The sequence below is a fragment of the Macaca fascicularis genome, chromosome 2 (assembly GCF_037993035.2).
Source record: "Macaca fascicularis isolate 582-1 chromosome 2, T2T-MFA8v1.1".
NCBI classification, from domain to species: Eukaryota; Metazoa; Chordata; class Mammalia; order Primates; family Cercopithecidae; genus Macaca; species Macaca fascicularis.
The window spans coordinates 58,482,585-58,507,665 of NC_088376.1; the positions used below are offsets into that span (position 1 = coordinate 58,482,585).

Consider the following 25,081-nt stretch of genomic DNA (forward strand, 5'->3'; position numbering starts at 1 on the left):
CCTCAATGATGCTTTTCTACAAAGGAGGCTCCTTCATCTAGAAAAGGGGGCTGACGCACCAAGCAAGTAACATACTATTCTATGCCACTTTATTGAAGACTTGGCAAATTAAAGATTTAGCCAAGAGGTCGATGTCTGGAAGGGCTTGGAAATCCCTCTGGTTCAAGGTACATTTTCTTAAAGAGGGGATGGGCATCCCAGAGAAGCAGGCCCACATGCAGGTGGGGTTCCTCCAGCCAGCCTTGACAGGGAGCATGGTGGGGCTGCTAGCATGAGGTAGGGAAGGCAACGCTAAAGTAAAGCCAGCTTTTATTACCAAAGACAGTAACTTTTTCAACCACAATTTGATTTTTGAATCTGTAATAGGAAATTGATTCCTGGAGAGAGGGTTGAATGAATTAATCACTAAAATTCCTTTCAACACTCAGACACAAGAATCCTTGAATCATTCATTCAACAAACATTTGAGTGTCTGTGTGCCAGCAAACAAAGTAATTTTCAATGAATATCCTTTCTACACCACAGCCACCGTAATTGTGAGGCCTCCAACACAGTAGCAACTTGGAACTCCATTGTAATACAGCATATCAAGGATAAAAAATATGGTCATGCCTGCAACTTACATAATGGAGCTTGAATTTGCACTCGTCTTCAATTTCATCTGCACTGTCCTCATCGGAAACTTCCCCTTCCTCTGCATCATCCCCAAGATGATAAGGCAACTTCTTACCCTGAAATGGAACAAAACATCCCGTTTAAAAATGAGAATAAATTCACAATAGCCAAAAGGTGGAAGTAACCCAAGCATCCACTGACGGATGAAAGGATGAACAAAATGTGTATGTACATTCAATGGAATCTTAGCCTTTAAGAAGAAGGAAATTCTGGTACATATTACAAAATGAATGAACCTTGAAGGTATTATGCTGATTGAAATAAGCTAGACATAAAAGGAAGTGTATTGTATGATTCCATTTACATCAGATTCATAGAGGCAGAAAGTAGAATGGTGATGGCCAAGGGCTGAAGGTAGGAGGGTATCGGGAGTTGTTGCTGAATGGGTATAGAGTTTCAGTTTTACAAGATGAAGAGTTTTGGAGACTGGCTGCACACAGTGGGAATGTATTTAATACTATTGAACACACTTTAAAAAGGGTTTATTGTATACACTTAAAATTAAGTGTATTAAGATGTTAGATAGATTTTAGGTCACATGTAGTTTACTACAATTAAAAATCATTTTTGAAAAGTAAAAACTGGCCAGGCGCGGTGGCTCAAGCCTGTAATCCCAGCACTTTCGGAGGCCGAGACGGGCGGATCACAAGGTCAAGAGATCGAGACCATCCTGGCTAACACAGTGAAACCCCGTCTCTACTAAAAAATACAAAAAACTAGCCGGGCGAGGTGGCGGGCGCCTGTAGTCCCAGCTACTCAGGAGGCTGAGGCAGGAGAATGGCGTAAACCCGGGAGGCGGAGCTTGCAGTGAGCTGAGATCCGGCCACTGCACTCCAGCCTGGGCGACAGAGCGAGACTCCGTCTCCAAAAAAAAAAAAAAAAAAAAAAAAGAAAAGTAAAAACTGAAAATAAAATGTTGTATCATTAGCTAATCATTACTTCAGACTGACTAGAAAACAGACAGTTTGAATTAGGGGCAAAATAAGGGGGAGTAGAGATTTTCAAAAAAGGGAAGTCGTCTTAGTTTCAATTAAGTAGAATTAATTAGAGTTACTATAGTTTAAAAAATCAAACCAGGCTTCTATTCAAGAATAGATGACTTGGAACCTGGAGGCAGGCGCAGTGGTTCACACCTGTAATCCCAGCACTTTGGGAGGCTGAGATGGGAGGATCACTTGACCCTAGGATTTCAAGACCAGCTTGGGCAACAAAATGAGACTCTGTCTCTACAAAAAATCAAAAAATTTGCTTGGCATGGTAGCAGGTGCCTATGATTCCAGCTACACAGGAGGTTGAGGCAGGAGGATGACTTGAGCCCAGGAGGTTGAGGCTGCAGTGAGTCATGTTTGTACTACTGCACTCCAGCCTGGGTGACAAAGTGAGAAACCCCCTCCACCAAAAAACAAGATGACTTGGCTGGGCATGATGGCTCATCCCTGTAATCCCAACACTCTGGGAGGCCAAGGCAGGAGGACTGCTTGAAGCTGGGAGTTTGAGAACAGTTTGGGCAACATAGTAAGACCCCATCTCTACTTTTATTAAAAATTTAAAAATAGAATAGATGACCCATCACAACAACTACCACTCCATCCCATTATGTACAACTGCTGTGGTGTGAATGTTGGTGTCCCCCAAAATCCATGTATTAGAACCTAATACCCCACCCATATGATAGTATTAAGAGGCATTTGGGAAGTGATTAAGTCATGAGGGCTCCAACAAGCTCCCTTCCCCCTTCTGTCATGTGAGCACAAAAAGTAGGTACTATCCATGAGAAACAGGCCCTCACCAGATGCCAAATCTGCCATCACCTTAATCTTGGACTTCCCAGCATCTAGATCCAAGAGCAATGAATTCTGTTGTTTACGAGTTGCCCAGTCTAAGGTGGTTTTGTTATAGCAGAACAAAGGAACTATGACAACAACAAGCATGCTAATGTCCCTCAGAGCAGCTTATTCACCTAAGCAGGTTACATGCCTCCTTAACAATTATGCCTCACTTTGCATTTAGCAAGCCCCTCTTTCACAGACAATGCAGCGGGACTCCCTCTTTCACAGACAATGCAGCGGGACTCCGGCCCAGCTTGAGCACCTCCCCCAGGACCAGGCCACTCCTGACTTACTCAACAACACACTTTAAAAAGGAGGGGCTTTTTGACAGGGAACATTCTTACAAGATATTAAGACAATTAAGTTACAGAATTATATATACAATATTATCTCAGGGATTAAAAAAACAGCAGAAAAGTCTAAAAATAAATATGGTCAATTGTTAAGGGTAATTATCTCTTTGTAACAGCGCTACAAGTGAAATTTACATTTTCCTTTCCTGCATTTCTCAAATTACATTCAAAAACAGTAAATGTAAACTAAAAAGGATAGCAGGGGGTAAGGCCCAGGGGTCTGAGAAAAGCTTCAAGGGCAGCCATCTGTATTAGTAAGGCTTCTTACTACAAGCAGAAAGGAATATTTATTACCAAAATACTGAATTGCTTCCAGAATCAGAGGGTGGGAGGTGGGGCAGAACCAGGCTTTGAGGCTAAGAGGGCAAGGCCACTGCAGTAGGCAGCCTGTAAATAATAGTACCAATGTCTCCTGTCTCAGTATTCACACCCTTCTGCAATCCCCTCCCTTTGAGAGTGACCTGGACCTAGTGCCCCACTTCTAATGAACTGAGTACAGCAAAAGTGATGGAAGGTCACTTCTGAGATCAGGTTATAGAAACATTATACCTTCTTGCTTGCTTCCCCAAACTTCTCTCTCCTTTCCGGGAGCTCTCTCTCTCTCTCTTTATCTCTCTCTCTCTCTGTCTCTCTCTTTATCTCTCTCTCTCTCTCTCTCTCTCTCACACACACACACACACACACACACACACACGTGTTGTGAGCTGTGCTATGGAGAGACCCACATGGCAGGGCAGTGAGAGAGGCCTCAGTAGTCAACAGCCTGAAAGGAACGGAAATGTGCCAACAACAGCCACTGAAGTAATCTCAGAAGCAGAGCTTCCCTCAGTCCAGCCGTGAGATGACTGCAGCCCCAGAGGACACCTTAATTACAGCCTCAAGAGAGACCCTGAGCAGAGGACCCAGCTAAGCCACATCCAGGTTCCTGACCTACAGGGACGGTGGGAATATTCAACGTTTTAAGCTGCCAAATGTTGGGGTAATTTGCTATGCAGCAATAGACACCTAACATAAGCACCAACCAAAATCACAGGGCAGAACAAATTCACTGAAGATACCATTTCCAACACAACTAAGCACAGAGACAGTGGCTTTCACTCCATCATCCACACAATGGACATCAGGACTACTGCCAGAAGTGCTGCCATGGGCTCTAAAGGAAGCTGCCAGCATGTCTACCCCACTCCCTCCACCCCGAGGATGGGTTCAACTTGGTCCCACTTTCCTACTGTAGTTTCTGCTTCAATGTCTGGGACACGTTCACTTGATTGGTGGCTTCTAGATGGGGTGCCCACATCCTAGCCCTAAGAAAGGCTGCAAAAGCAAACTCTGAGCTCCTCTAAGGGAATCCCTTAAAACATAGGGATGGAAACTTCCTTAAACATGGAAGGATGTTCACATGCCTGACAGCCAAAATAACAATACATTTATAAATATCATCCCAGGCTGATCTCTAAACTCAAGTTTCAGTGACTTTTAGTATTCCTGCTCTCCACACCACTATTACCTCTTTCAGAATTCTGGATCCCCCCTTACCCACTTCCTACCTCCACAGGGCTACCAGCTTAGTCGGATGTTCGGAGAAATGTCTTTCCCAGTTTTCCCACACCTTCCTTGATACCCAAAGCTCTTGACCTGACAGTTTCAAAGCTGGATAAACCATTTATGTAATGAAAGCATAATCTATATTAAGAATCTAAACAATTGGGATTTAGGCAAATATTTTCTTCAACTTACAGAAGGGAATTTGTAAGATTAAAAAGTTGGGGCCAGCCAGGCACGGTGGCTCACACCTGTAACCCCAGCACTTTGGTAGTCCAAGGGAAGTTGGTGGATCACCTGAGGTCAGGAGTTCTAGGCCAGCCTGGGCAACATGGTAAAACCCCGTCTCTACTAAAAATACAAAAATTAGCGAGGTGGTGAGCCCTGTAATCCCGGCTACTCGGGAGGCTGAGGCAGGCGAATCGCTTGAACCTGGGAGGCAGAGGTTGCAGGGTGCCAAGATCGTCCCACTGCACTCCAGCCTGGGTGACAGAGTGAGACTCCATTTCAAAAAAAAAAAAAAGTTGGGGCCAGGCATAGTGGCTCATACCTGTAATCCCAGAACGTTGGGAGGCCGAGGCGGGCAGATCACTTGACATCAGGAGTTCAAGACCAGCCTGGCCAACATGGTGAAATCTCATTTGTACTAAAAATACAAAAATTAGCCAGGCGTGGTGGCAGGCACCTGCAATCCCAGCTATTCAGGAGGCTGAGGCAGGAGAATGGCTTGAACCCGGGAGGCAGAGGTTGCAGTGAGCCGAGATCGCACCATTGCACTCCAGCCTGGGTGACAGAGCGAGACGGTCTCCCCAACAACAACAACAAAAAAGTTGGGATCTAATTTGTGTATCATTAATAACAAGGCAGCTCAGAATCAAAGCATTTATTTCTGTGTATTATTTCAGGTCCTATTGATACAGAAAGCTCCTAAAAATCAGTTTATTTTTCTATTTTTCTTTACTTTAGGAACATTTGTAGGGTAGTTATAATATAGCAGCACCAGAAACAAGGTACTCAATTAGGAGGTGACCAGACATACTCACAAACAAGATATCAAGATATCAACTTTCTTCGTTCATTCAGAATCTGCTTTGTTTTAGGTACCATGGCAGACAGCAAGATGAAACTGTACACAAGACATTTAAAAGGTAATGGTAGCAATTCCCTCTTTTGAAACAGCATAAAATAGCATGAAAACCAATATATGTTTTTAAATGTTCTACAGAATAGAAATAAATATGAAAAATAACATCACCAAGAAAAGAATAATAATAATCCCCAACTGATACACATCACTGACAGCACTGACTAGAAAGGAAAGTGTAACTGTGAGGAGCAGGTGGTGCTGAGCAGGTAAGGACACAGAACTAAGCTTCAACTCCCCTTCATCTGAGGGTGGCGTGAGGTGAGGGAACAAAAAGAAGAAGCTGCCTCTCAGAGTATTCATAAGACACGTTAATTTTCAGTCCTTTAAAAATCTAATTAAAAGACCCTGCATTATCAGAGCCCTATTTTTGGTCAGCTTTTTCCAGGCTGGCAAATATTTTATCCAGGTAGATAGGGAGAAAACAATGCAAAGGAACATTGTTTTTCAAGGCCCCTTTTCAATGGTGTTACTCCAAAGGAAAATTATAAAATAAATTTAGATAGCACTTTATGTGGCTTAACTAATTTAACTGTGGTCCAATATTGATGTAAATGAAGAATGATCCAGGTGTCTTCCAGAGGTCCCTTTCTGATCTACATATATTTCATGCAGCAGTTACACTCTAGAATTAATTTGTCTATGGTACATGGAAATATTGCTAGAGACTGGATTGGAAGCATGGTCACCTCTCGGCTTCAAAATATCTGGCTGCACAGCCCCAGGAGAATGGAGACAACTCCGTGATTCACATCTGTAAAAGCAGGACACTTGGACCACACAGCTAAAGTTATTTCAGCAAAAAGAGTCTATGGAATATTACTATTTGTTATTTTTTTCTCATAAGCAATGTTTTATTTATAGGCATACCTTAGAACTATTATGAATGTGGTTTCAGATCACTGCAATAAAATGACTATCACAATAAAGAGAGGCACATGGATTTTTTGGTCTCCCAGTGAATATAAAAGTTACAATTATGCTATACTGTAGCCTATTTAAGTGTGCGATAGTATTATATCTTAAAAAAGTATATACCTTAGTTTAAAAGTATTTAATGCTATAAAAAGCTAATGATCATTTGAACCTTTGGCAAATTGTAGTCATTTTGCTGGCGGAGGGTCTTGTTTCAGTGTGGATAGCTGCTGACTGATCAGGGTGGTGGTTGCTGAAGGTTAGGTGACTGTGGCAATTTGCTTCTGTTTTGTTTTGTTTTGAGATAGAGTTTCGCTCTTGTTGCCCAGGCTGGAGTGCAATGGTGTGACCTCGGCTCACTGAAACCTCGTCCCCCGGGATTCAAGCAATTCTCCTGCCTCAGCCTCCCACGTAGCTGGGATTACAGGCATGCACCACCAGGCCCGGCTAATTTTGTATTTTTTTAGTAGAGATGGGGTTTTACCATGTTGGTCAGGCTGGTGTCGAACTCCTGACCTCAAGTGATCCACCCGCCTTGGCCTCCCAAAGCGCTAGGATTACAGGCATAAGCCACCGCACCTGGCCGGCAATTTCTTAAATGGGACAAAAATTAAGTTTGCTCCATTGATTGACTCTTCCTTTCACAAAAGATTTCTCTGCAGCATGTGATTCTGTTTAATAGCATTTTACCTACAGTAGAACTTCTGGCAAAATTGGAATAAATGCTCTCAATCCTTCCTGTTGCTTTATCAACTAAGGTTTTGTACACCTCAAGAACCCACTTGCTTTGCTTATTCATATAAGTAATTCCTCATCTATTCAAGTTTGATCATGAGATTTGAGATTGCAAGATTGCAGCAATTAAGCCACATCTTCAGGCTCCACTTCTTTTTTTTTTTTTTTTTTTAGATGGAGTCTCACTCTGTCACCCAGGCTGGAGTGCAGTGGTGTGATCTCAGCTCACTGCAAGCTCCACCTCCCAGGTTCACACCATTCTCCTGCCTCAGCCTCCTGAGTAGCTGGGACTACAGGCGCCCACCACCGCGCCCGGCTAATTTTTTTGTATTTTTAGTAGAGTCGGGGTTTCACCGTATTAGCCAGGCTGGTCTCGATCTCCTCACCTCGTGATCTGCCCACCTTGGCCTCCCACAGGCTCCACTTCTAATTCTAGTTCTCTTGTTATTTCTAACACATCTACAGTGACTTTCTCCACTGAAGTCTTGAATACCTCAAAGTCATCCATCAGGATTGGAATCTTCTTCTTCTAAACTCCTGCTAATAATAATCTGTTGACCTCCTCAAAAAATCGCAAATGTTCTTAATGGCATTTAGAGTGGTGAATCCTTTCTAGAAGGTTTTCAATTTAGTTTGCCCAGACTTATCAAAGGAATCACTATTTATGGCAGTTATAGGCTTACAAAGTATGTTTCTTAAGTAATAAGACTTGAAAGTCAAAATTATACATAGAACAATGAGCTACAGAATAGATGTTGTGTAGCAGGCATGAAAACAACATGAATCTACTTAAACATCTCGTTAGAGTTCTTGGGTGACCAGGTGCATTGTCAATGAGCAGTAATATTTTGAAAGGAATCTTTTTTCCTGAACAGTAGGTCTCAACAGTGAGCTTAAAACATTCAGTAAACCATGCTGTAAAAACATGTGCTGTCATCCAGACATTTTTATTCCATTTATACAGTGCAGGCAGAGTAGATTTAACATAATTCTTAAGGGCCGTAGGGGACGAAAAATGAGCCCTGGCTTCAACTTAAAGTCATTAGCTGCATTAGCCCCTAACAAGAGACTAGGTCTGTTCTTGACGCCTCTCCAGCTATTAAAGTCCCAGATGGCATCTTCTCCCAATATAAGACTGTTTTGCTTATATTGAAAATCTGTTGTTTAGGCTGGGCACAGTGGCTTACGCCTGTAATCCCAGCACTTTGGAAGGCCAAGGCAGGCAAATCACCTGAGGCCAGGAGTTCGAGACCAGCCTGACCAACATGGTGAAACCCATCTCTACTAAAAATACAAAAATTAGCTGGGTGTGGTAGCATGTGCCTGTATTCCCAGCTACTTGGGAAGCTGAGGCAGGAGAATCACTTGAATCCAGGAGGTAGAGGTTGTAGTGAGCCGAGATTGCACCACTGCACTCCAACCTGGGTGACAGAGTGATACTCCATCTCCAAAAACAAAAAGAAATCTGTTTAGTGTAGCCACTTTCATCAATTATCTTAGCAACTAGATCCCTTGCTGCAGCTTCTCCACCAGCACTTGCTGCTTCACCTTGCACTTTTATGTTATGGAGATGGATTCTTGCCTTAATCCTCATATACCAAACTCTGCTAGCTCCAAACTTTTCTTCTGCAGTTTCCTCACCTCTCTCAGCCTTCACAAAATTGAAGAGAGTTAAGGCCTTGCTCTGGATTGGGCTTTGGCTTAAGGGAATGTTATAGCTGGTTTGATCATTTATCCAGACAACTCAAACTTTCTCTCTATCAGCAATAAGTTAAGACTATTTTGCTTTCCTATCATTTGTGTGTTCACTGAAGTAGCACTTTCAATTTTCTTCAAGAACTTTTCTTTTGCATTCACAAAATGGCTAACGCTTGGGTACAAGAGGCCCAGCTTTCAGCCTGTCTTGTCTTTTAACACATTTTCCTCACTAAGCTTAATCATTTGTAGTTTTTGATTGAAAGTGAGAGACATGTGGAGATGCCAGAGTAAAATGGCAGCTAGGAGGCAGGACTAACTTGCAGCCCCCACTTGGACAATGGAACAGCATGTGGAGACTCGCATCGTGAACTTGTGCTACAAGAACTACTGCAGGAACACACCAGGAAAACCGAAAGAATTCACAGACCCTTTGAAGGAAGCAGACTGCTGTTCCAAGCTCTGTGAGACAGCTGAAAAACTGTGAGTGGCCAAAGTGTGAGGGGGTAAGATCCACCCTCAAACATACATCCTCACTGGGGAACCTGAAAATCTAGATCACAGGTGATATGGTTTAGCTGTGTCCCCACCCAAATCTCATCTTGAATTGTAATCCCCATATTACCCCCGTGACTAGGGAGAAACCTGGTGGGAGGTGATTGGACTATGGGGGAGGATACTCCATGCTGTTTTTGTGATAGTGAGTGAGTTCTCACAGGATCTGATGACTTTTTAAAGAGCTCTTCCCACTTCGCTGCTTACTCTTCTCTCTCCTGCCATCTTATGAAGAAGGTGACTGCTTCCTCTTCACCTTCTGCCATGATTGTAAGTTTCATGAAGCCTCCTAGCCATGCTTCCTGCTAAGCCTGAAAAACTGTGAGTCAATTAAAACTCTTTCCTCTATAATTACCCAGTCTCAGGTATTTCTTTATAGCAGTGTGAAAACAGACTGATAGAGTAGATTGGTACTGCAGAGAGTTGGGTACTGCTATAAAGACACTTGAAAATGTGGAATTGACTTTGGAACTAGGTAACAGACGGAGGTTGGAACAGTTTGGAGGACTCAGAAGAAGATAGGAAGATGTGGGAAAGTTTGAAGCGTCCTAGAGACTTGTTGAATGGTTTTGACCAAAATGCTCATAGTGATGTGAACAATGAAGTCCAGGCTGAGGTGGTCTCATATGGAGATGAGGAACTTTTTGGGAACTGGAGCAAAGGTCACTCTTGCTATGCTTTAGCAAAGGTCACTCTTGCTATGCTTTAGCAAAGAGACTGGTGGTGCCCCTGCCCTAGAGATCTGTGAAACTTTGAACTTGAGAGAGATGATCTGAAATTGGAACTTATGTTTAAAAGGGAAGCACAGCATAAAAGTTTTGGAAAATTTGCAGCCTGGTGATGCGATAAAAAAAGAAAAATCCAGCTGGGCATGGTGGATCATGCCTGTAATCTCAGCACTTTGGCATGGCAAGGCGGGTGGATTACCTGAGGTCAGGAGTTTGAGACCAGCCTGACCAACATGGTGAAACCCCGTCTCTACTAAAAGTACAAAATTTGCCAGGCATGGCGGCACATGCCTGTAATCTCAGCTACTTGGGAGGTTGAGGCAGAAGAATTGCTTGAACTCAGGAGGCGGAGGTTATAGTGAGCTGAGATCATGCCATGGCACTCCAGCCTTGGCAACAAGAGCGAAACTCCATCTCAAAATAAAAAAAGAAAGAAAAGAAAAACCCATTTTCTGGGGAGAAATTCAAGCTGGCTACAGAAATTTGCATGAGTTAAAAGGAGCTGAATGTTAGTCACCAAGACAATGGGGTAAATGTCTACAGAACAAGTCAGTGACCTCCATGGCAGCCCCTCCCATCACAGACGGAGAGGCCTAGGTAGAAAAAATGGTTTCGTGGGCCAGGCCCAGGGCCCTGCTACTGCTCTGTGCAGCCTTGGGACTTGGCACCCTACATCCTAGCCATGATTAAAAGGGGCCAACATACAGCTCAGGCTATTGCTTCAAAGGGTGTAAGCTCCAAGACTTGGAAGTTTCCACATGGTGTTGGGCCTGCAGGTGCACAGAAGTCAAGAACTGAGGTTTGGGAACTTCTGCCTAGATTTCAGAGGATGTAGGGAAACACCTGGATGCCTAGGCAGAAGTATGCTGCAGGGGTGGAGCCCTGAAGGCAGTGTGGAAGAGAAATGTGGAGCTGGAGCCCCCACACAAAATTCCCACTGGACCACCGTCTAGCAAAGCTGTGAAAAGAGGGCCACCGTCCTCCAGACCCCATAATGATAGATCCACTGACAGCTTGCACTGTGTGCCTGGAAAGGCTGAAGACGCTCAATGCCAGCCTGTGAAATCAGGTGGGAGGGGTGTTGTACCCTGCAAAGCCACAAGAGTAGAGCCACCCAAGACCATAGGAGGCTACCTCTTGCATCAGTGTGACCTGGATCTGAGACATAGAATCAAAGGAGATTATATTGGAGCTTTAAGATTTAATGAGTGCCCTGTTGGATTTCGACTTGCATGGAGCCTGTAGCTCCTTTGTTTTGGCCGATTTCTCCCTTTTGGAATGGGAGCATTTATCCAATGCCTGTACCCCCATTGTATCTTTGAAGTAACTAACTTGCTCTTGATTTTACAGGCTCCTAGGCAGAAGGGACTTCCCTTGTCTCAGATGAGACTTTGGACTTGGACTTTTGGGTTAAGGCTGGAAAGAGTTAAGACTCTGGGGGACTGTTGGAAAGGCACGATTGTGTTTTGAAATGTGAGGACATGAGATTTGGGAGCGGCCAGGAGCAGAATGATATGGTTTGGCTGTGTTCCCACCCCAATATCATCTTGAATCATAATCCTCATAATACCCACATTTCTTGGGAGAGAGCTGGTGGGAGGTAATTGGATCATGGGGGCAGTTTCCCCATGCTGTTCTCATGATAGAGAGTTCTTATGAGATCTGATGGTTTTATAAGAGGCTCTTCTCCCTTCACTGTTCACCCTTCTGTCTCCTGCCACCTTGTGAAGAAGGTGCCTGCTTCCTCTTTGCCTTCTGCCATGATTGTAAGTTTCATGAGGCCACCTAGACAGGCTTCCTGTTAAGCCTGTGAAACTGCGAGTCAATTAAACCTCTTTCCTTTATAATTACTCTGTGTCAGGTATTTATTTATAGCAGTATGACAACAGACTAATAAAATGAGAGAAGGATTTGACCTTACCAAGAGCTGAAACAAATTTAGAAAGCTGAGCAAAATATAGAGGTAGAAGCGGCAGCAGGAAGAGACCTGTGGGTACTCCCAGTACCCAGGGAAACCACTTCTGACTTTGTCTCACGGGGGTCTTTGGGGAGGCTACCAGTGGAATTGGGGAAGGAATACAGGGAGAAGGAAACTTTGAGATGAACTTTGTAATAATTACAACCAAGCATAAACATGTATGGGGGCAGTGACGGGAGCTAACAGGAAGTGCAGATGTGAGCACAGAGGCCATGGCAGGTGGGGAGGGGTGGAGCCTGAAAGTCCTGCTTGCTTTCTCAGTGGGGAGGCTTGTAGCCTGGGGCAAGATCTCAGCTCTGCTCAGGAGCTCCCTGGATAAACTCCATGAGACTGGCCTTGCTGGCTGAGTGGGAACTAGGTGAGGCCTGTCACTGCCAGCTTTCCCCACTTCCCTGGTGACCTGTATGATGCAGCAGAGGCAGCCATAATCCCACTGGGAACATAACTCCACTGGACTGAGAACCACAGTCCTAGCCCCCACGGCAGCCACAGCAAGCCCTGCTCAAGGAGAGTCTGAGCTTAGACACACCTAACCCTGCATCCAACTGATGGTCTTTTTTTACCCACCCTGGTAGCTGAAGACAAAAGACATAATCCCTTGGGAGCCCTATGGCCCTGCCCATTGCCTGAGAAACCCAAATATGTATCCAGGTGACCTTAGGGCAAGCTTGTATCAGCTGATGATCTCTTAAAAGTGCCACCTCCTGGTTGGAGGACAACCAACCATTAGCACAACCAGCAGTCGAGAAAACCAGCACACTAAACAAAACTACAACCAAGGACCCTCACAGAGTCTCCTTCACTCCTCTGCTACCTCCACCAGAACACATGTCCATGGCTGAGAGGCCTGAAGACAGACCACATAACAGGACTCTTTGCAGACATTTCTGAGTACTAGGCTGGAGCCTGGTAGCCCTGCTGGGTGGCTAGACCCAGACGAGCAACAACAATCACTACAGTCCAGCAATCAGGAAGTCCCATGCCTAGAGGAAGTCGGAGGGCACCACATTAGAAGACCACCCTGTGGGACAGAAGAATCTGAACTGCAGCCTTTGAATCCCAGATCTTCCCTCTGACATAGTCTACCCAAATGAAAAGGAACCAGAAAAACAATTCTGGCAATATGAAAAAGCAAGGTTCTTTAACACCCTCAGAAGATCATAATATCTCACCAAGAAGGGATCCAAACCAAGAAGAAATCCCTGACTTGCCAGAAAAAGCATTCAGAAGTTTGATAATTAAGCTACTCAAGGATGCACCAGAGAAAGGTGAAAAACAATTTAAAGAAATTCAAAAGTAATGCAGACTATAGATGAAAAAAAAATCCAGAGAAATAGACAGCATAAGTACAAAACAATCACAACTTCTAAAAATAAAAGATACTCCTGGAGAAATGCAAAATACACTGGAAAGTTTCAACAAAAGAATCAAACAAGTAGAAGAAAGAACTTCAGAGCTTGAAGACAAGGCTTTTGAATTAAACCAATCTGACAAAGACAAAGAAAAAAGAATTTAAAAAATGAACAGAGCCTGGAAGAAGTTTGGGATTATGTTAAATGAACAAACCTAAGAATAATTGGTGTTCCCTGGGAAGAAGAGAAATCTCACAGTTTGGAAAACCTCTTTGAGGGAATAATTGAGGAAAATTTCCCTGCCTTTGCTAGAGATCTAGACATCCAAATACAAGAAGCTCAAAGAACACCTAGAAAATTCATCACAAAAATATCATCACCTAGACACACAGTCATCAGGTTATCTAAAGTCAAAATGAAGGAAAGAATCTTAACAGCTGTGAGGCAAAGGCATTAGGTAATCTATAAAGAAAAACCTATAAGATTAAAAGTAGATTTCTCAGCCAAAATCCTACAGCTAGAAAGGAATGGGGTCCTATCTTTAGCCTCCTTAAAGAAAATAATTATCAGCCAAGAAATCTTGTATCCAGCAAAACTAAGCTTGATAAATAAAGGAAAGATAAAGTCCTTTTCAGACACACACAAAAATCCAATTTCAGATCATAGGCAACAAAAATGCTGAGAGAATTCACCACTACCAAGCCAGCCCTACAAAAAAAAAAAAAAAAGCTAAAAGTTCTTAATCTTGAAAGAAAACCTCAGAATACACCAAAATAAAACCTCCATAAAGCATAAGTCCCACAGGGCCTATAAAACAATAACACAATGAAAAAAAAAAAAATTCAGGCAAAAAAACTAGCAAAATGAATCAAATAGTACCTTATCTCTCAAAACAAATTTTGAATGTAGATGGTCTAAATGTTCCACTTAAAAGGCACAGAATGGCAGAATGAATAAGAATTCACCAACAAAATATCCGCTGTCTTCAAAAAACTCACATAAGATATAAGGACTCATAAAGTAAAGGGGTAGAAGAAGATATTTCATGCAAATGGACAAAAAAAGTGGGCAGGAGCAGCTATCCTTTATCAGACAAAACAAACTTTAAAGCAACAGCAGTTAAAAAAGACAAAGAGGGACATTATACCATGATAAAAGAATTAGTCCAGCAGGAAAATATCACAATCCTAAATATATATTCACCTAACACTGGAGCTCCCAAATTTATAAAACAATTACTACTAGACCTAAGAAATAACATAGACGGCAACATAATAATAGTGAGAGACTGCAATACTCCACTAACAGCACTAGACAAGTCATCAAGACAGAAAGTCAATAAAGAAACAATGGACTTAAACTATACCCTAGAACAAATAGACTTAGCAGATATTTACAGAATATTCTACCCAACAACGGCAGAATATACATTCTATTCATTAGCACAGGAATCATTCTCCAAGACAGACCATATGACAGGCCACAAAACAAGTCTCAACAAATTTAAGAAAATCAAAATTATAGCAAGTACTCTCTAGGACCATGGTGGAATAAAATTGGAAATTGACTCCAAAAGGAACCCCCCAAAACAAGCAAATTACATAGAAATTAAATAATCTGCTCCTGAATAATTGTTAGATCAACAATGAAATCAAGATGGAAACTTAAAAGTTCCTTGAACTGAATAATAGTGACACAACCTTTTAAAATCTCTGGGATATAGCAAAGTGATGCTAAGAGGAAAGTTCATAGCATTAAATGCCTACATCCAAAAGTCTGAAAGAGGACAAACAGACAATCTTAGGTCACACCTCAAGGAACTAGAGAAACAAAAACAAGCCAAACCCAAATTCAGCAGAAGAAAAGAAATAACAAAGATCAGAGCAGAACTAAATGAAATTGAAACAACAACAAAAAATACAAAAGATAAATGAAACAAAAACCTGGTTCCTTGAAAAGATAAACAAAACTGATAGATCATTTGCAAGATTAACCAACAAAAGAAGAGAGAAGATCCAAATAAGCTCAGCTAGAAACAAAATGAGAGATACTACAACCGACATCACAGAAATACAAAAGATTATTCAAGGATACTATGAACACCTTTACATGAACAAACTAGAAAACCTAGAGGAGATGGATAAGTTCCTGGAAATATACAATCCTCCTAGGTTAAACCAGGAAGAAACAGAAACTCTGAACAAACCAACAACAAGCAATCCGACTGAAATGGTAATTTAAAAAATTGCCAACAATAACAAAAAAAATGTCCAGGACCAGATGGATTCACAGCTTAATTCTATCAGACATTCAAAGAAGAAATGGTACCAAATCTATTGAAAATATTCCAAAAGATAAGGAGGAAAGAATCCCCCCTAAATCATGCTATGAAGCCAGTATCACCCTAACACCAAAACCAGAAAAGGACATAACAAAAAAAAGAAAACTACAGACCAATATCCCTGATGAACATAGATGCAAAAATCCTCAATAAAATACTAGCTAACTGAATCCAACAGCATATCAAAAACATAATCCGCCACGATCAAGTGGGTTTCACATGTACAAGTCAATAAATGTGATACACGATATAAACAAAAACAAAAATCCCATGATCTCAATAGATGCAGAAAAACATTTAACAAAATCCAGCATCTCTTTATGATCAAAACCCTCAGCTAAATCGGCATAGAAGGGACATATCTTAAGGTAATAAAAGCCATCTATGACAAACCCACAGCCAACATTATACTGAATAAGGAAAAGCATTCCCCCTGAGAACTAGAACAAGACAAGGATGCCCACTTTCACCACCTCTGTTCAACATAGTACTGGAAATCTTAGCCAAGGCAATCAGACAAGCAAAAGAAATAAAGGGCTTCCAAATCTGTAAAGAGGAAGTCAAATTGTCACTGTTCGCTGATGATATGACTGTATACCTAGAAAACCCTGAAGGCTCATCCAAAAAGCTCCTAGATCGATAAATGAATTCAGTAAAGTTTCAGGATACAAAATCAATGTACACAAATCAATAGCACTGCTATACACCAACAACAACCAAGTTCAACCCCTTTTACAATAGCTGCAAAAAATAAAATAAAATACTTAGGAATATACCTAACCAAAGAGGTGAAAGATATCTACAAGGAAAACTACAAAACAATGCTGAAAGAAATCACAGATGACACAAACAAATGGAAACACATTCCATGCTCATGGATGAGTAGAATCAATATTGTGAAAATAACCATACTGCCAAAAGCAATTTATAAATTCTATGTAATCACTATCAAAACACCATCACCATTCTTCACAGAACTAGAAAAAAAAATCCTAAAATTCATATGGAACTAAAAGAGGGCCTGCATACCCAAAGCAAGACTAAGCAAAAAAAACAAATTTGGAGGCATAACATTACCTGACTTCAAACTATACTATAAGACTATAGTCACCAAAACAGCATGGTACTGGTATAAAAATAGTCAGATAGACCAATGGAACAGAATAGAGAAAGAAAGCCAAATACTTACAGTGAACTGATCTTTGACAAAGCAAACAAAAACATAAAGTGGAGAAAGGATACCATATTCAACAAATAGTGCTGGAATATTGGCAAACCACATGTAGAAGAATGAAACTGGATCCTCATCTCTCACCTTATACAAAAATCAACTCAAGATGGATCTAAGACTTAAATATAAGACCTGAAACCATATACATTCTAAAAGTTAACATTGGAAAAACACTTCTAGACATTGGCTGAGGCAAAGACTTCATGACCAAGAACCCAAGAGTGAATGCAACAAAAACAAAGATAAATAGATGGGAATTAAATAAACTAAAAAGCTTCTGCATAGCAAAAGAAATAATCAGCAGAGTAAACAGATAACTCATAGAGTGGGAGAGAATCTTCACAAACTATGTATCTGACAAAGGACTAATATCTACAATCTACAAGGAACTCAAACAAATCAGCAAGAAAAAGACAAATAATACCATCAAAAAGTAGGCTAGGGATATGAATAGACAATTCTCAAAAAAAGATATACAAATAGTCAACAAACATATGAAAAAATGCTCAACCTCACTAATAATCAGGGAAATGTAAATCAAAACCACAATGTGATACCACCTTACTCCTGCAAGAATGGCCATAATCAAAAAATCAAAAAATACTAGATGTTGGTGTAGATGTGGTGAAAACAGAACACTTTTACACTGCTGGAGGGAATGGAAACTAGTACAACCATTATGGAAAACAGTGTGGAGATTCCTTAAAGAACTAAAAGTAAATATTTTCCTCTTGGTAGATAGCACTCCTGAGTATCTACCAAGAGGCAAAGAAGTCTTTACATGAGAAAGACACTTGTACACACATGTTCTTAGCAGCACAATTCACAATTGCAAAAATATGGAACCAGCCCAAATGCCCATCAATCAACAAGTGGATAAAGAAAATGTGGTATACATATATACACCATGGAATACTACTCAGTCATAAAAAGAATGAAATAATGGCATTTGCAGCAACCTAGATGGAGCTGGAGGCCATTATTCCACGTGAAGTAACTCAGGAATGGAAAACAAAACATATGTTCTCACTTATAAGTGGGAGCTAAGCTATGAGGGCACAAGGGCACAAGGGCACAAGAATGATATAATGGACTTTGGGGACTCGGAGGGGAAGAGTGGGAGGGGGTGAGGGATAAAAGACAGCTCATTGGGTACAGTGTACACTGCTCAGGTGACAAGTACACCAAAATCTCAGAAATCACCACTAAAAAACGTATCCATGTAACCAAACACTACCTGTTCCCACATAACCTATCGAAATAAATAAATATTTTTTAAAAAGTAAGAGACATGTGAGTTTCCTTTCACTTGGACACTTGGAGGCCATTGTAGGGTTATCAACTGGCCTAATTTCAATACTGTTATGTCTCAGGAAACTGGGAGAAATGAGGAGTGGGAGAGAGATGGGGAATCAGGAGCAGGGGAATCAGCTAATGGAGCAGTTAGCACACACATAACACTTATCAATTAAGTTTGCCATCTTATATAGGCAGGGATTATGGCTCCCCAAAACAATTACAATAGTGACATTAAAGATCACCGATCACAGATCACCATAACAGATACAATAATAATGAAAATGTTTTAAATAGAGCAAGAATTACCAAAATGTCACACAGAGACACAAAATGAGCCCATACTTTTGGAAAAACAGTGGCGAAAGACTTGCTTGACATAGAGTTGCCACAAACCTCCAATTTGTCACACACACACAAACACACACACACAAAACATGGAGTGTCTGTGAAATGCAATAAAGTAAAATACAATAAAATGAACTTTGCCTGTATTTTATCAGAAAATTTACACATAATGTGTATGCATGCATGATTGGAACATATGTGTGTAAGAGTTGTAATAATAAACAACTTGTCAATCTCCAAGGCGGTAAGTAGTCACAGAAATCCTGCCTTTTCAATCAGAGATTGCTCTCATACTAAAGGAACACAAGAAATCAGTTGTCTTGTTTTCTTGTTTTTGCTTTAAATGGGGTTGTGCTGGTCCGCAGATCCAGGCAACTCCTTAAAGTCTAAACAAAATTGCTACCAGCAAATGGATCTCAGATGCTCTAGAAATACTTGCAGTTCACGTTGCTGCCACCCTTTCCCATGAGTGCCTCAAACTTTCTGCCTCTGATTCGTCCCTATGCCATAAGCCATGGGATATTCTGTGTCAAATAACTCAAAGCCCAGTTATGCAGAGGAGACTCAGTTAGTCCACATTAAATATCCAATGTAAGTTCCACTGTCCAAAAGAGAAAGATTTCAATCAAATGAATTTATTCTGCATTTAACGTCCTGACTGCTGACTAAAGAATATTTAGGAAGTAGAAACATTTACAAGGTTATAAAGATGATATTTCATTTGCTAACCCAGAAATCAATTTTTACTATAAAATTTTGCTTTAGCAAGACTTGGGCAAATTGGCCTTCATGTTATCTCTTGCATTATGTGGAGCTTTTATTCCAAATATTTGTATGCATATAAATGCCTAGCAACACCTTTTTGATGTATTCAGAATCTATAATTTCATTTAATTGGTAGAAAACAGGTTTTGACCAATTCTAAGAATGAATATGTCCCATCTTTTCCATGTGCTGCTCTCCCTTTAGTTGAGGTCCTGCCATGAAATTACATTGTCTCCTTGACTTTCCTACTCCTCCTATATGGTATTTGTTTTTCCATACACACCTCTTTTAAGTAAAATATAACCCAGTTTGAATCTTAATACCCTATTGCTTTTCTTTACATTTTTAATCACAAAATGATGTGGCCACCCAAGGTGGTTTTAGTACAAACACACAAAATTCACTGGAAATGAGTAAAACCGCAAAGTCAGTGATCTGAAAACTCAAAGAACTGTCTCTCTGGCTATTCCTTGCACGAATAATATTTATTGTAGTAAGCTTCCTCCCTCAGAAAATCTGTTTATGAAATGTCATTCTGTTCACATACTGCTCTTTCACATATACGTGAGTCCTGTGGGGCATGATGTCTGTGCCTATGTTCCTCTTTGACGTGAGCTCTTCTCACTTGCATAACCAAGACTGATCAACCATGAAGCCTTTTTTTTTTTTTTTTTTTGACAGATAGTTATTGGAGCTTGAAATGAGAAAAAAAAATCTAAAAGAACTTCTTTCAGATATGGATACAAGGAGCCTTCTCCTTTCCTGAACCTCATGCTCCTACACACACATTTCTCTCTAGTGTCAACTATTACAGACTAAAATATCAAACATTTGGCTTACAGTATTGATGTTTTCACTTCATAAGTACAAATCTCAGAATATGTGCTCAGTCAACAATAAGCTTCTTCTGAAGACACGACTATAAATACATTGGAATAAGGAGCATACATAGATCTAGACAATCCTTCATGTATTGATTCTAATTATTATTCCCCATTGAAACCAGTTTTTATTCTTTAAGGGAGGGCAGGCTTAGCTGATAATGAATGTCTTTTATTGCATTACTTGAAGTAATTACCTTCACTAGAATTTTGCCTTTCAAACTTTGAGGGCTTGGAAGCTGCTTGCACTCCCCTGTATCAACAGATGACAGGTCCAGTTTATCTCGAAATATTCCTTTCAGGTACTGAGCAATCTTCCTTTGCTGCTGGAGACTGCAGTGATTCTCGATAGACAATATAACCGGAAACCTGAGAAAAGAGCAACACATTCCAGAGGAGTCGGGTGCAGGCAACTCACAGGGATTTTTGAAAATGATTCAGTATTCATTGTGTTGTTACAATCCTAGTGACAGTATTTGCGATACTGCTGATGATTAAAATGCTTCTAAAATGAGAAAGATTAGAAATGCATTTAAAAAATTCCTCTGAGCAAATATACTTTGCTAAGCATAATGGCTGAACAAAATACCAGTCCACACGGGATGGCTTTTCTAATATTTTGCATCAGGAAAAAATGGTAGATATATTATGTTTCTTTTAAAAGAAGAGAAAATTTTAAAAGAGATGAGAAGTCTAAAGAAAGTAAACTCGGTCGGGCGCGGTGGCTCACGACTGTAATCCCAGCACTTTGGGAGGCTGAGGCGGGTGGATCACGAGGTCAGGAGATCGAGACCATCCTGGCTAATATGGTGAAACCCCGTCTCTACGAAAAATACAAAAAACTAGCCGGGCGAGGTGGCGGGCGCCTGTAGTCCCAGCTACTCAGGAGGCTGAGGCAGGAGAATGGCGTGAACCCAGTAGGCGGAGCTTGCAGTGAGCCGAGATCAGGCCACTGTGCTCCAGCCTGGGCAACAGAGTGAGACTCCGTCTCAAAAAAATAAATAAATAAAATAAAGTAAACTCAAATAATGTAATTTTGCCTTATTTATTCAAAAGTCTAAAAGCATCTAGGAGACCACTGAATATCATTAAATGAAGTTATTGACTCTAAAATATATAATTAACTCCCACCTTGAAAATTATGATTGAGGATAAAATAACATAAGGGAATTCTGCATTTTATAGCATCCTACATCACACATTTCAAAATCGCTCTTATAGAATTATAAGTCTTTGCCAAAAAATAAAAATAAAAACCAGCCAAGCATTCATTCGACACTAGCACTCAGGTTTCTGCACAGAAAACATGAGATCCATGTAAGTAATTACCTAAAGGAGTTGGTGCCTAAGGCAGAAACGAAATCAGGGCTGATGACATGATTTCACTGCCCTCAACCTTATTTTTTCCTCAGAATAAGAAATTATTTCAAATTCAGGTTTATTGACTTTTTTCTAGTTTTCTGTTATATATCTTCAGACATAATAGGCAACATATTTAAATCACTTAATATATCAACATGTACCAATATTTAAATCACTTAATACATCAATGTGCAGAAAAACTTTTTCCAGGCTTTCATGACAAGCACAAGTTCCACAATACAGGCTATGACCTCCAGACCTACATTGTCTCCTCATTAGTAAAACCTGATGCTGTGGGTCATCTTACAGATGAGCCTTTGTGGCTGAGGTAGGTTTCCTTACTCGACTACAATCTGTTTGCTATTTGTTTCTTCGCATAGCTTTTACCCTAGAATGCTAGAAGAGAGAAAAGCAACAGCGACAACAAACTGACAACCCTGAGTTGTCCTGCAGTCACATCAGGGAGTTTTAACAAGGAATTTTCACTTTGTCAATTCATTTACAAAAAACCTATTAGTGGCAGGGAGTGGTGGCTCACGTCTGTAATCCCAGCACTTTGAGAGGCCAAAGCAGGCAGATCACTTGAGGCCAGGAGTTCGAGACCAGCCTGGGCAATATAGTGAAACCCTGTCTCTACTAAAAATACAAAAATTAGCCAGGCGCGGTGGCACGTGCCAGTAATCCCAGATACTCAGGAGGCTGAAGCACGAGAATCGCTCGAACCCCGGAGGCAGAGTTTGCAGCGAGCTGAGATCACACCACTGCACTCCAGCGTGGGCAACAGAGCAAGGCTGTCTCAAAAAAAAAAAAAAAAAAAAAAAAGCCTAATTAGCGTTTGATGATGTGTAAAGCTGTGCTTCTCAACAGGGAATGAGGCAATTATTCCCCCAACACAGGAGACACTTGTCAATATCTGGGGACATTTTTGGTGGTCACACATCAGGGGTGCTACTGGCACATAGTGAGTAGAAACTGAGGATGCTGCTTTCCACCCTACATTGCACAGGACAGCTCTCTACCAAAAAAAAAAAAAAAAAAAAAAAATTATCAGTACACAATGTCAATAGTGCCACGGTTGAGAAACCCTGATAGAAAGATGCAACCAAAATTAAGAAAGGAGAGGAAAAGGCTGAACTTTTAAAATGTACTAAACAAGCTTATTAACTGTTTTAATTTGAAGCGCTTTTCTTCTAAGGGTTCCCAAACTTGAAGTAAATTGTCAAATCACCAGAGGATCTTCCAAGATACATAGGTGGCAGGCCTCCTCAACACTCTACTTCATACATTGGGAAATGAAGAAAAAATTACTTCACTCACTTGGCTAGGACCTGTAGAAATCAGGGTTGTGAAGACCCATTAGAATGCAGTACTCAAGATTCTTCCACATGGGAGGCATCATAAACTAAATCTGCTATGCAGCAAGTGTGTCTCATTGGAAAAGCATTTTTAACCTCATGTTTAATTAATGAGAAGACCAAATAGTGGAAATTTAAAGGCTACTAACTTCTAAGAAATTAATTTTACACAATTGTAATTTTAATTTGTTTCCTTTAATTCAAAAATCCTTTCTTGAACAGCTGGTATACTGAAGGTACCTGCTAGGCAACAAAAATAAATCCAAAATAATAAGACATTGCTCATATTTTCCGTGAGTTCACAGTCTTACAGATGTAAAAGAAGGCAAGGAACCAACCAATTGCAAGAGGGTGCTATGTGATATGACAGAAATATGTGCAGGGTGCTAAATACAGAGAAAATACGGAGAAAAAGAAGATTTAAATCAGTTGGTGGTATTAGTAAGTTGTCAGAGGGACAACACTTAAATGGCCTTGTAGAATAAGCAAGAATTAATCAGATAGACTAATAGGGAAGGATGTTCCAGGCAGACAGAATAGCATACATAAGAGTGGGGAAAGAGCCAGGCTCAATGGGGAAGCTGAAAGACAGTCATTGAAGGCAGAATCCTAAATCTCTGTGGTATAATGGTGGAAGATGATAGTGGAAGACAAGGGAGATGCCAGACCTTAAGGGACATGAAGATATGCCTGTGCATTGAGAGAGCTTCTGATGGGCTTCAAGACCAGAATTGAATCACCATGCTCATATTTCAGAAAGAAAACTATACCACCAGTGTGGAGGATGAACCAAAGGGGAAATAAAAATGAACAGGAGGCAATGGAGTCAAAAGATAACTTGGGAAGTAGAATTGCCAAGAATTGGTTGAGTCTAGAATGACTCCCAGTTTCTGGCTGAAGCCAGTTCTGCCCCTAACTATTAACAAGAGGAAATGGAGCGAGAAGCAAGAGGAGGTTTGGCAGACTGAGATGCTGAGTTCCCCTTGGGGAGTAAGCTCCTTAATGGCAGGAGTCTTATCTTCTGCTCACTGTTGTGGCTCCCCACACCTATGAGATACTCAGATGAATATTCACTGAGGATTTTTATTTTTCTTTTTCCGAGTTGGAGTCTCACTCTGTCACCCAGGTTGGAGTGCAGTGGTGCAATCTCAGCTCACTGCAACCTCTGCCTTCCGGGTTCAAGCAAATCTCATGCCTCAGCCTCCCAAGTAGCTGGGATTACAGAAGTGGACCACCACATCCACCTAATATTTGTATTTTTTTAGTAGAGACAGGGCTTTGCCATGTTGGGCAGGCTGGTCTCAAAACTCCTGGCCTCACATGATCCACCCTCCTCAGCCTCCCAAAGTGCTACAGGAGCCACCGCACCCGGCCTCACTGAGTATTTTTCGACATGGGTCTAGAACTTAGGGGAAAAGTTCTGGACATAGAATTTAATAAATTTCCAGAAAGTAGATCTAGGGCAACACCTTAGAAAACAGTTAACCATTAAAGGAGTAAGGAAATAGATTTATAGAAGACCACAGGACAAAAAAAAAGAGATTGAGAAGCAATGAGAGCAATGGAGGGGAGAATGATATAATGGAAGTCAAAAAAGACAAGGAAATATTCAATTTTGTCAAATGATAGGAGAGGGTCAAGTAACATAAGGACTCCAGACACCTCAGTGTATAGATAAGACATCCATCATGACCAAAACCCACTAATTATGTACATAGTAACCTATGTTTCCAGATTTTATGGACACTTGACATCCTGGATTTACAAATTTACAGGTCACTGTTTCCAAGAACGTCTTTAAGTAGGCATATTGAGAAAGAATGGGATAAGGAATCTATGCGGCATGAGAAAGTACAAACGTGAAGGCCACATTATTTGTTTACGATGTTTTGCTGAGAAGGAAGGAGAAAACTAGGCTGGTAGAGGGCAGTGTAGAGTCCAAGGAACAGGACGTGGTTTTGTAGCTACGTTACATCAGGCAGCTCCATGCCGGAAGCTACC

At 41.0% G+C, this 25,081-nt stretch overlaps 1 protein-coding gene across 1 annotated transcript in view; it reads right to left on the minus strand.

Annotated features, from left to right (window-relative positions):
* Nucleotides 1-25,081, minus strand: part of PLCH1 (phospholipase C eta 1) — a 254,453-nt gene that overhangs the window by 38,428 nt on the left and 190,944 nt on the right. The window contains exons 10-11 of the mRNA XM_065540098.1: nt 20,561-20,732; nt 624-731 (exon numbers count right to left, since the gene is read on the minus strand). Of these exons, the coding sequence (XP_065396170.1) occupies nt 624-731; nt 20,561-20,732 (280 nt within the window). The remainder of the gene's footprint in view (nt 1-623; nt 732-20,560; nt 20,733-25,081) is intronic.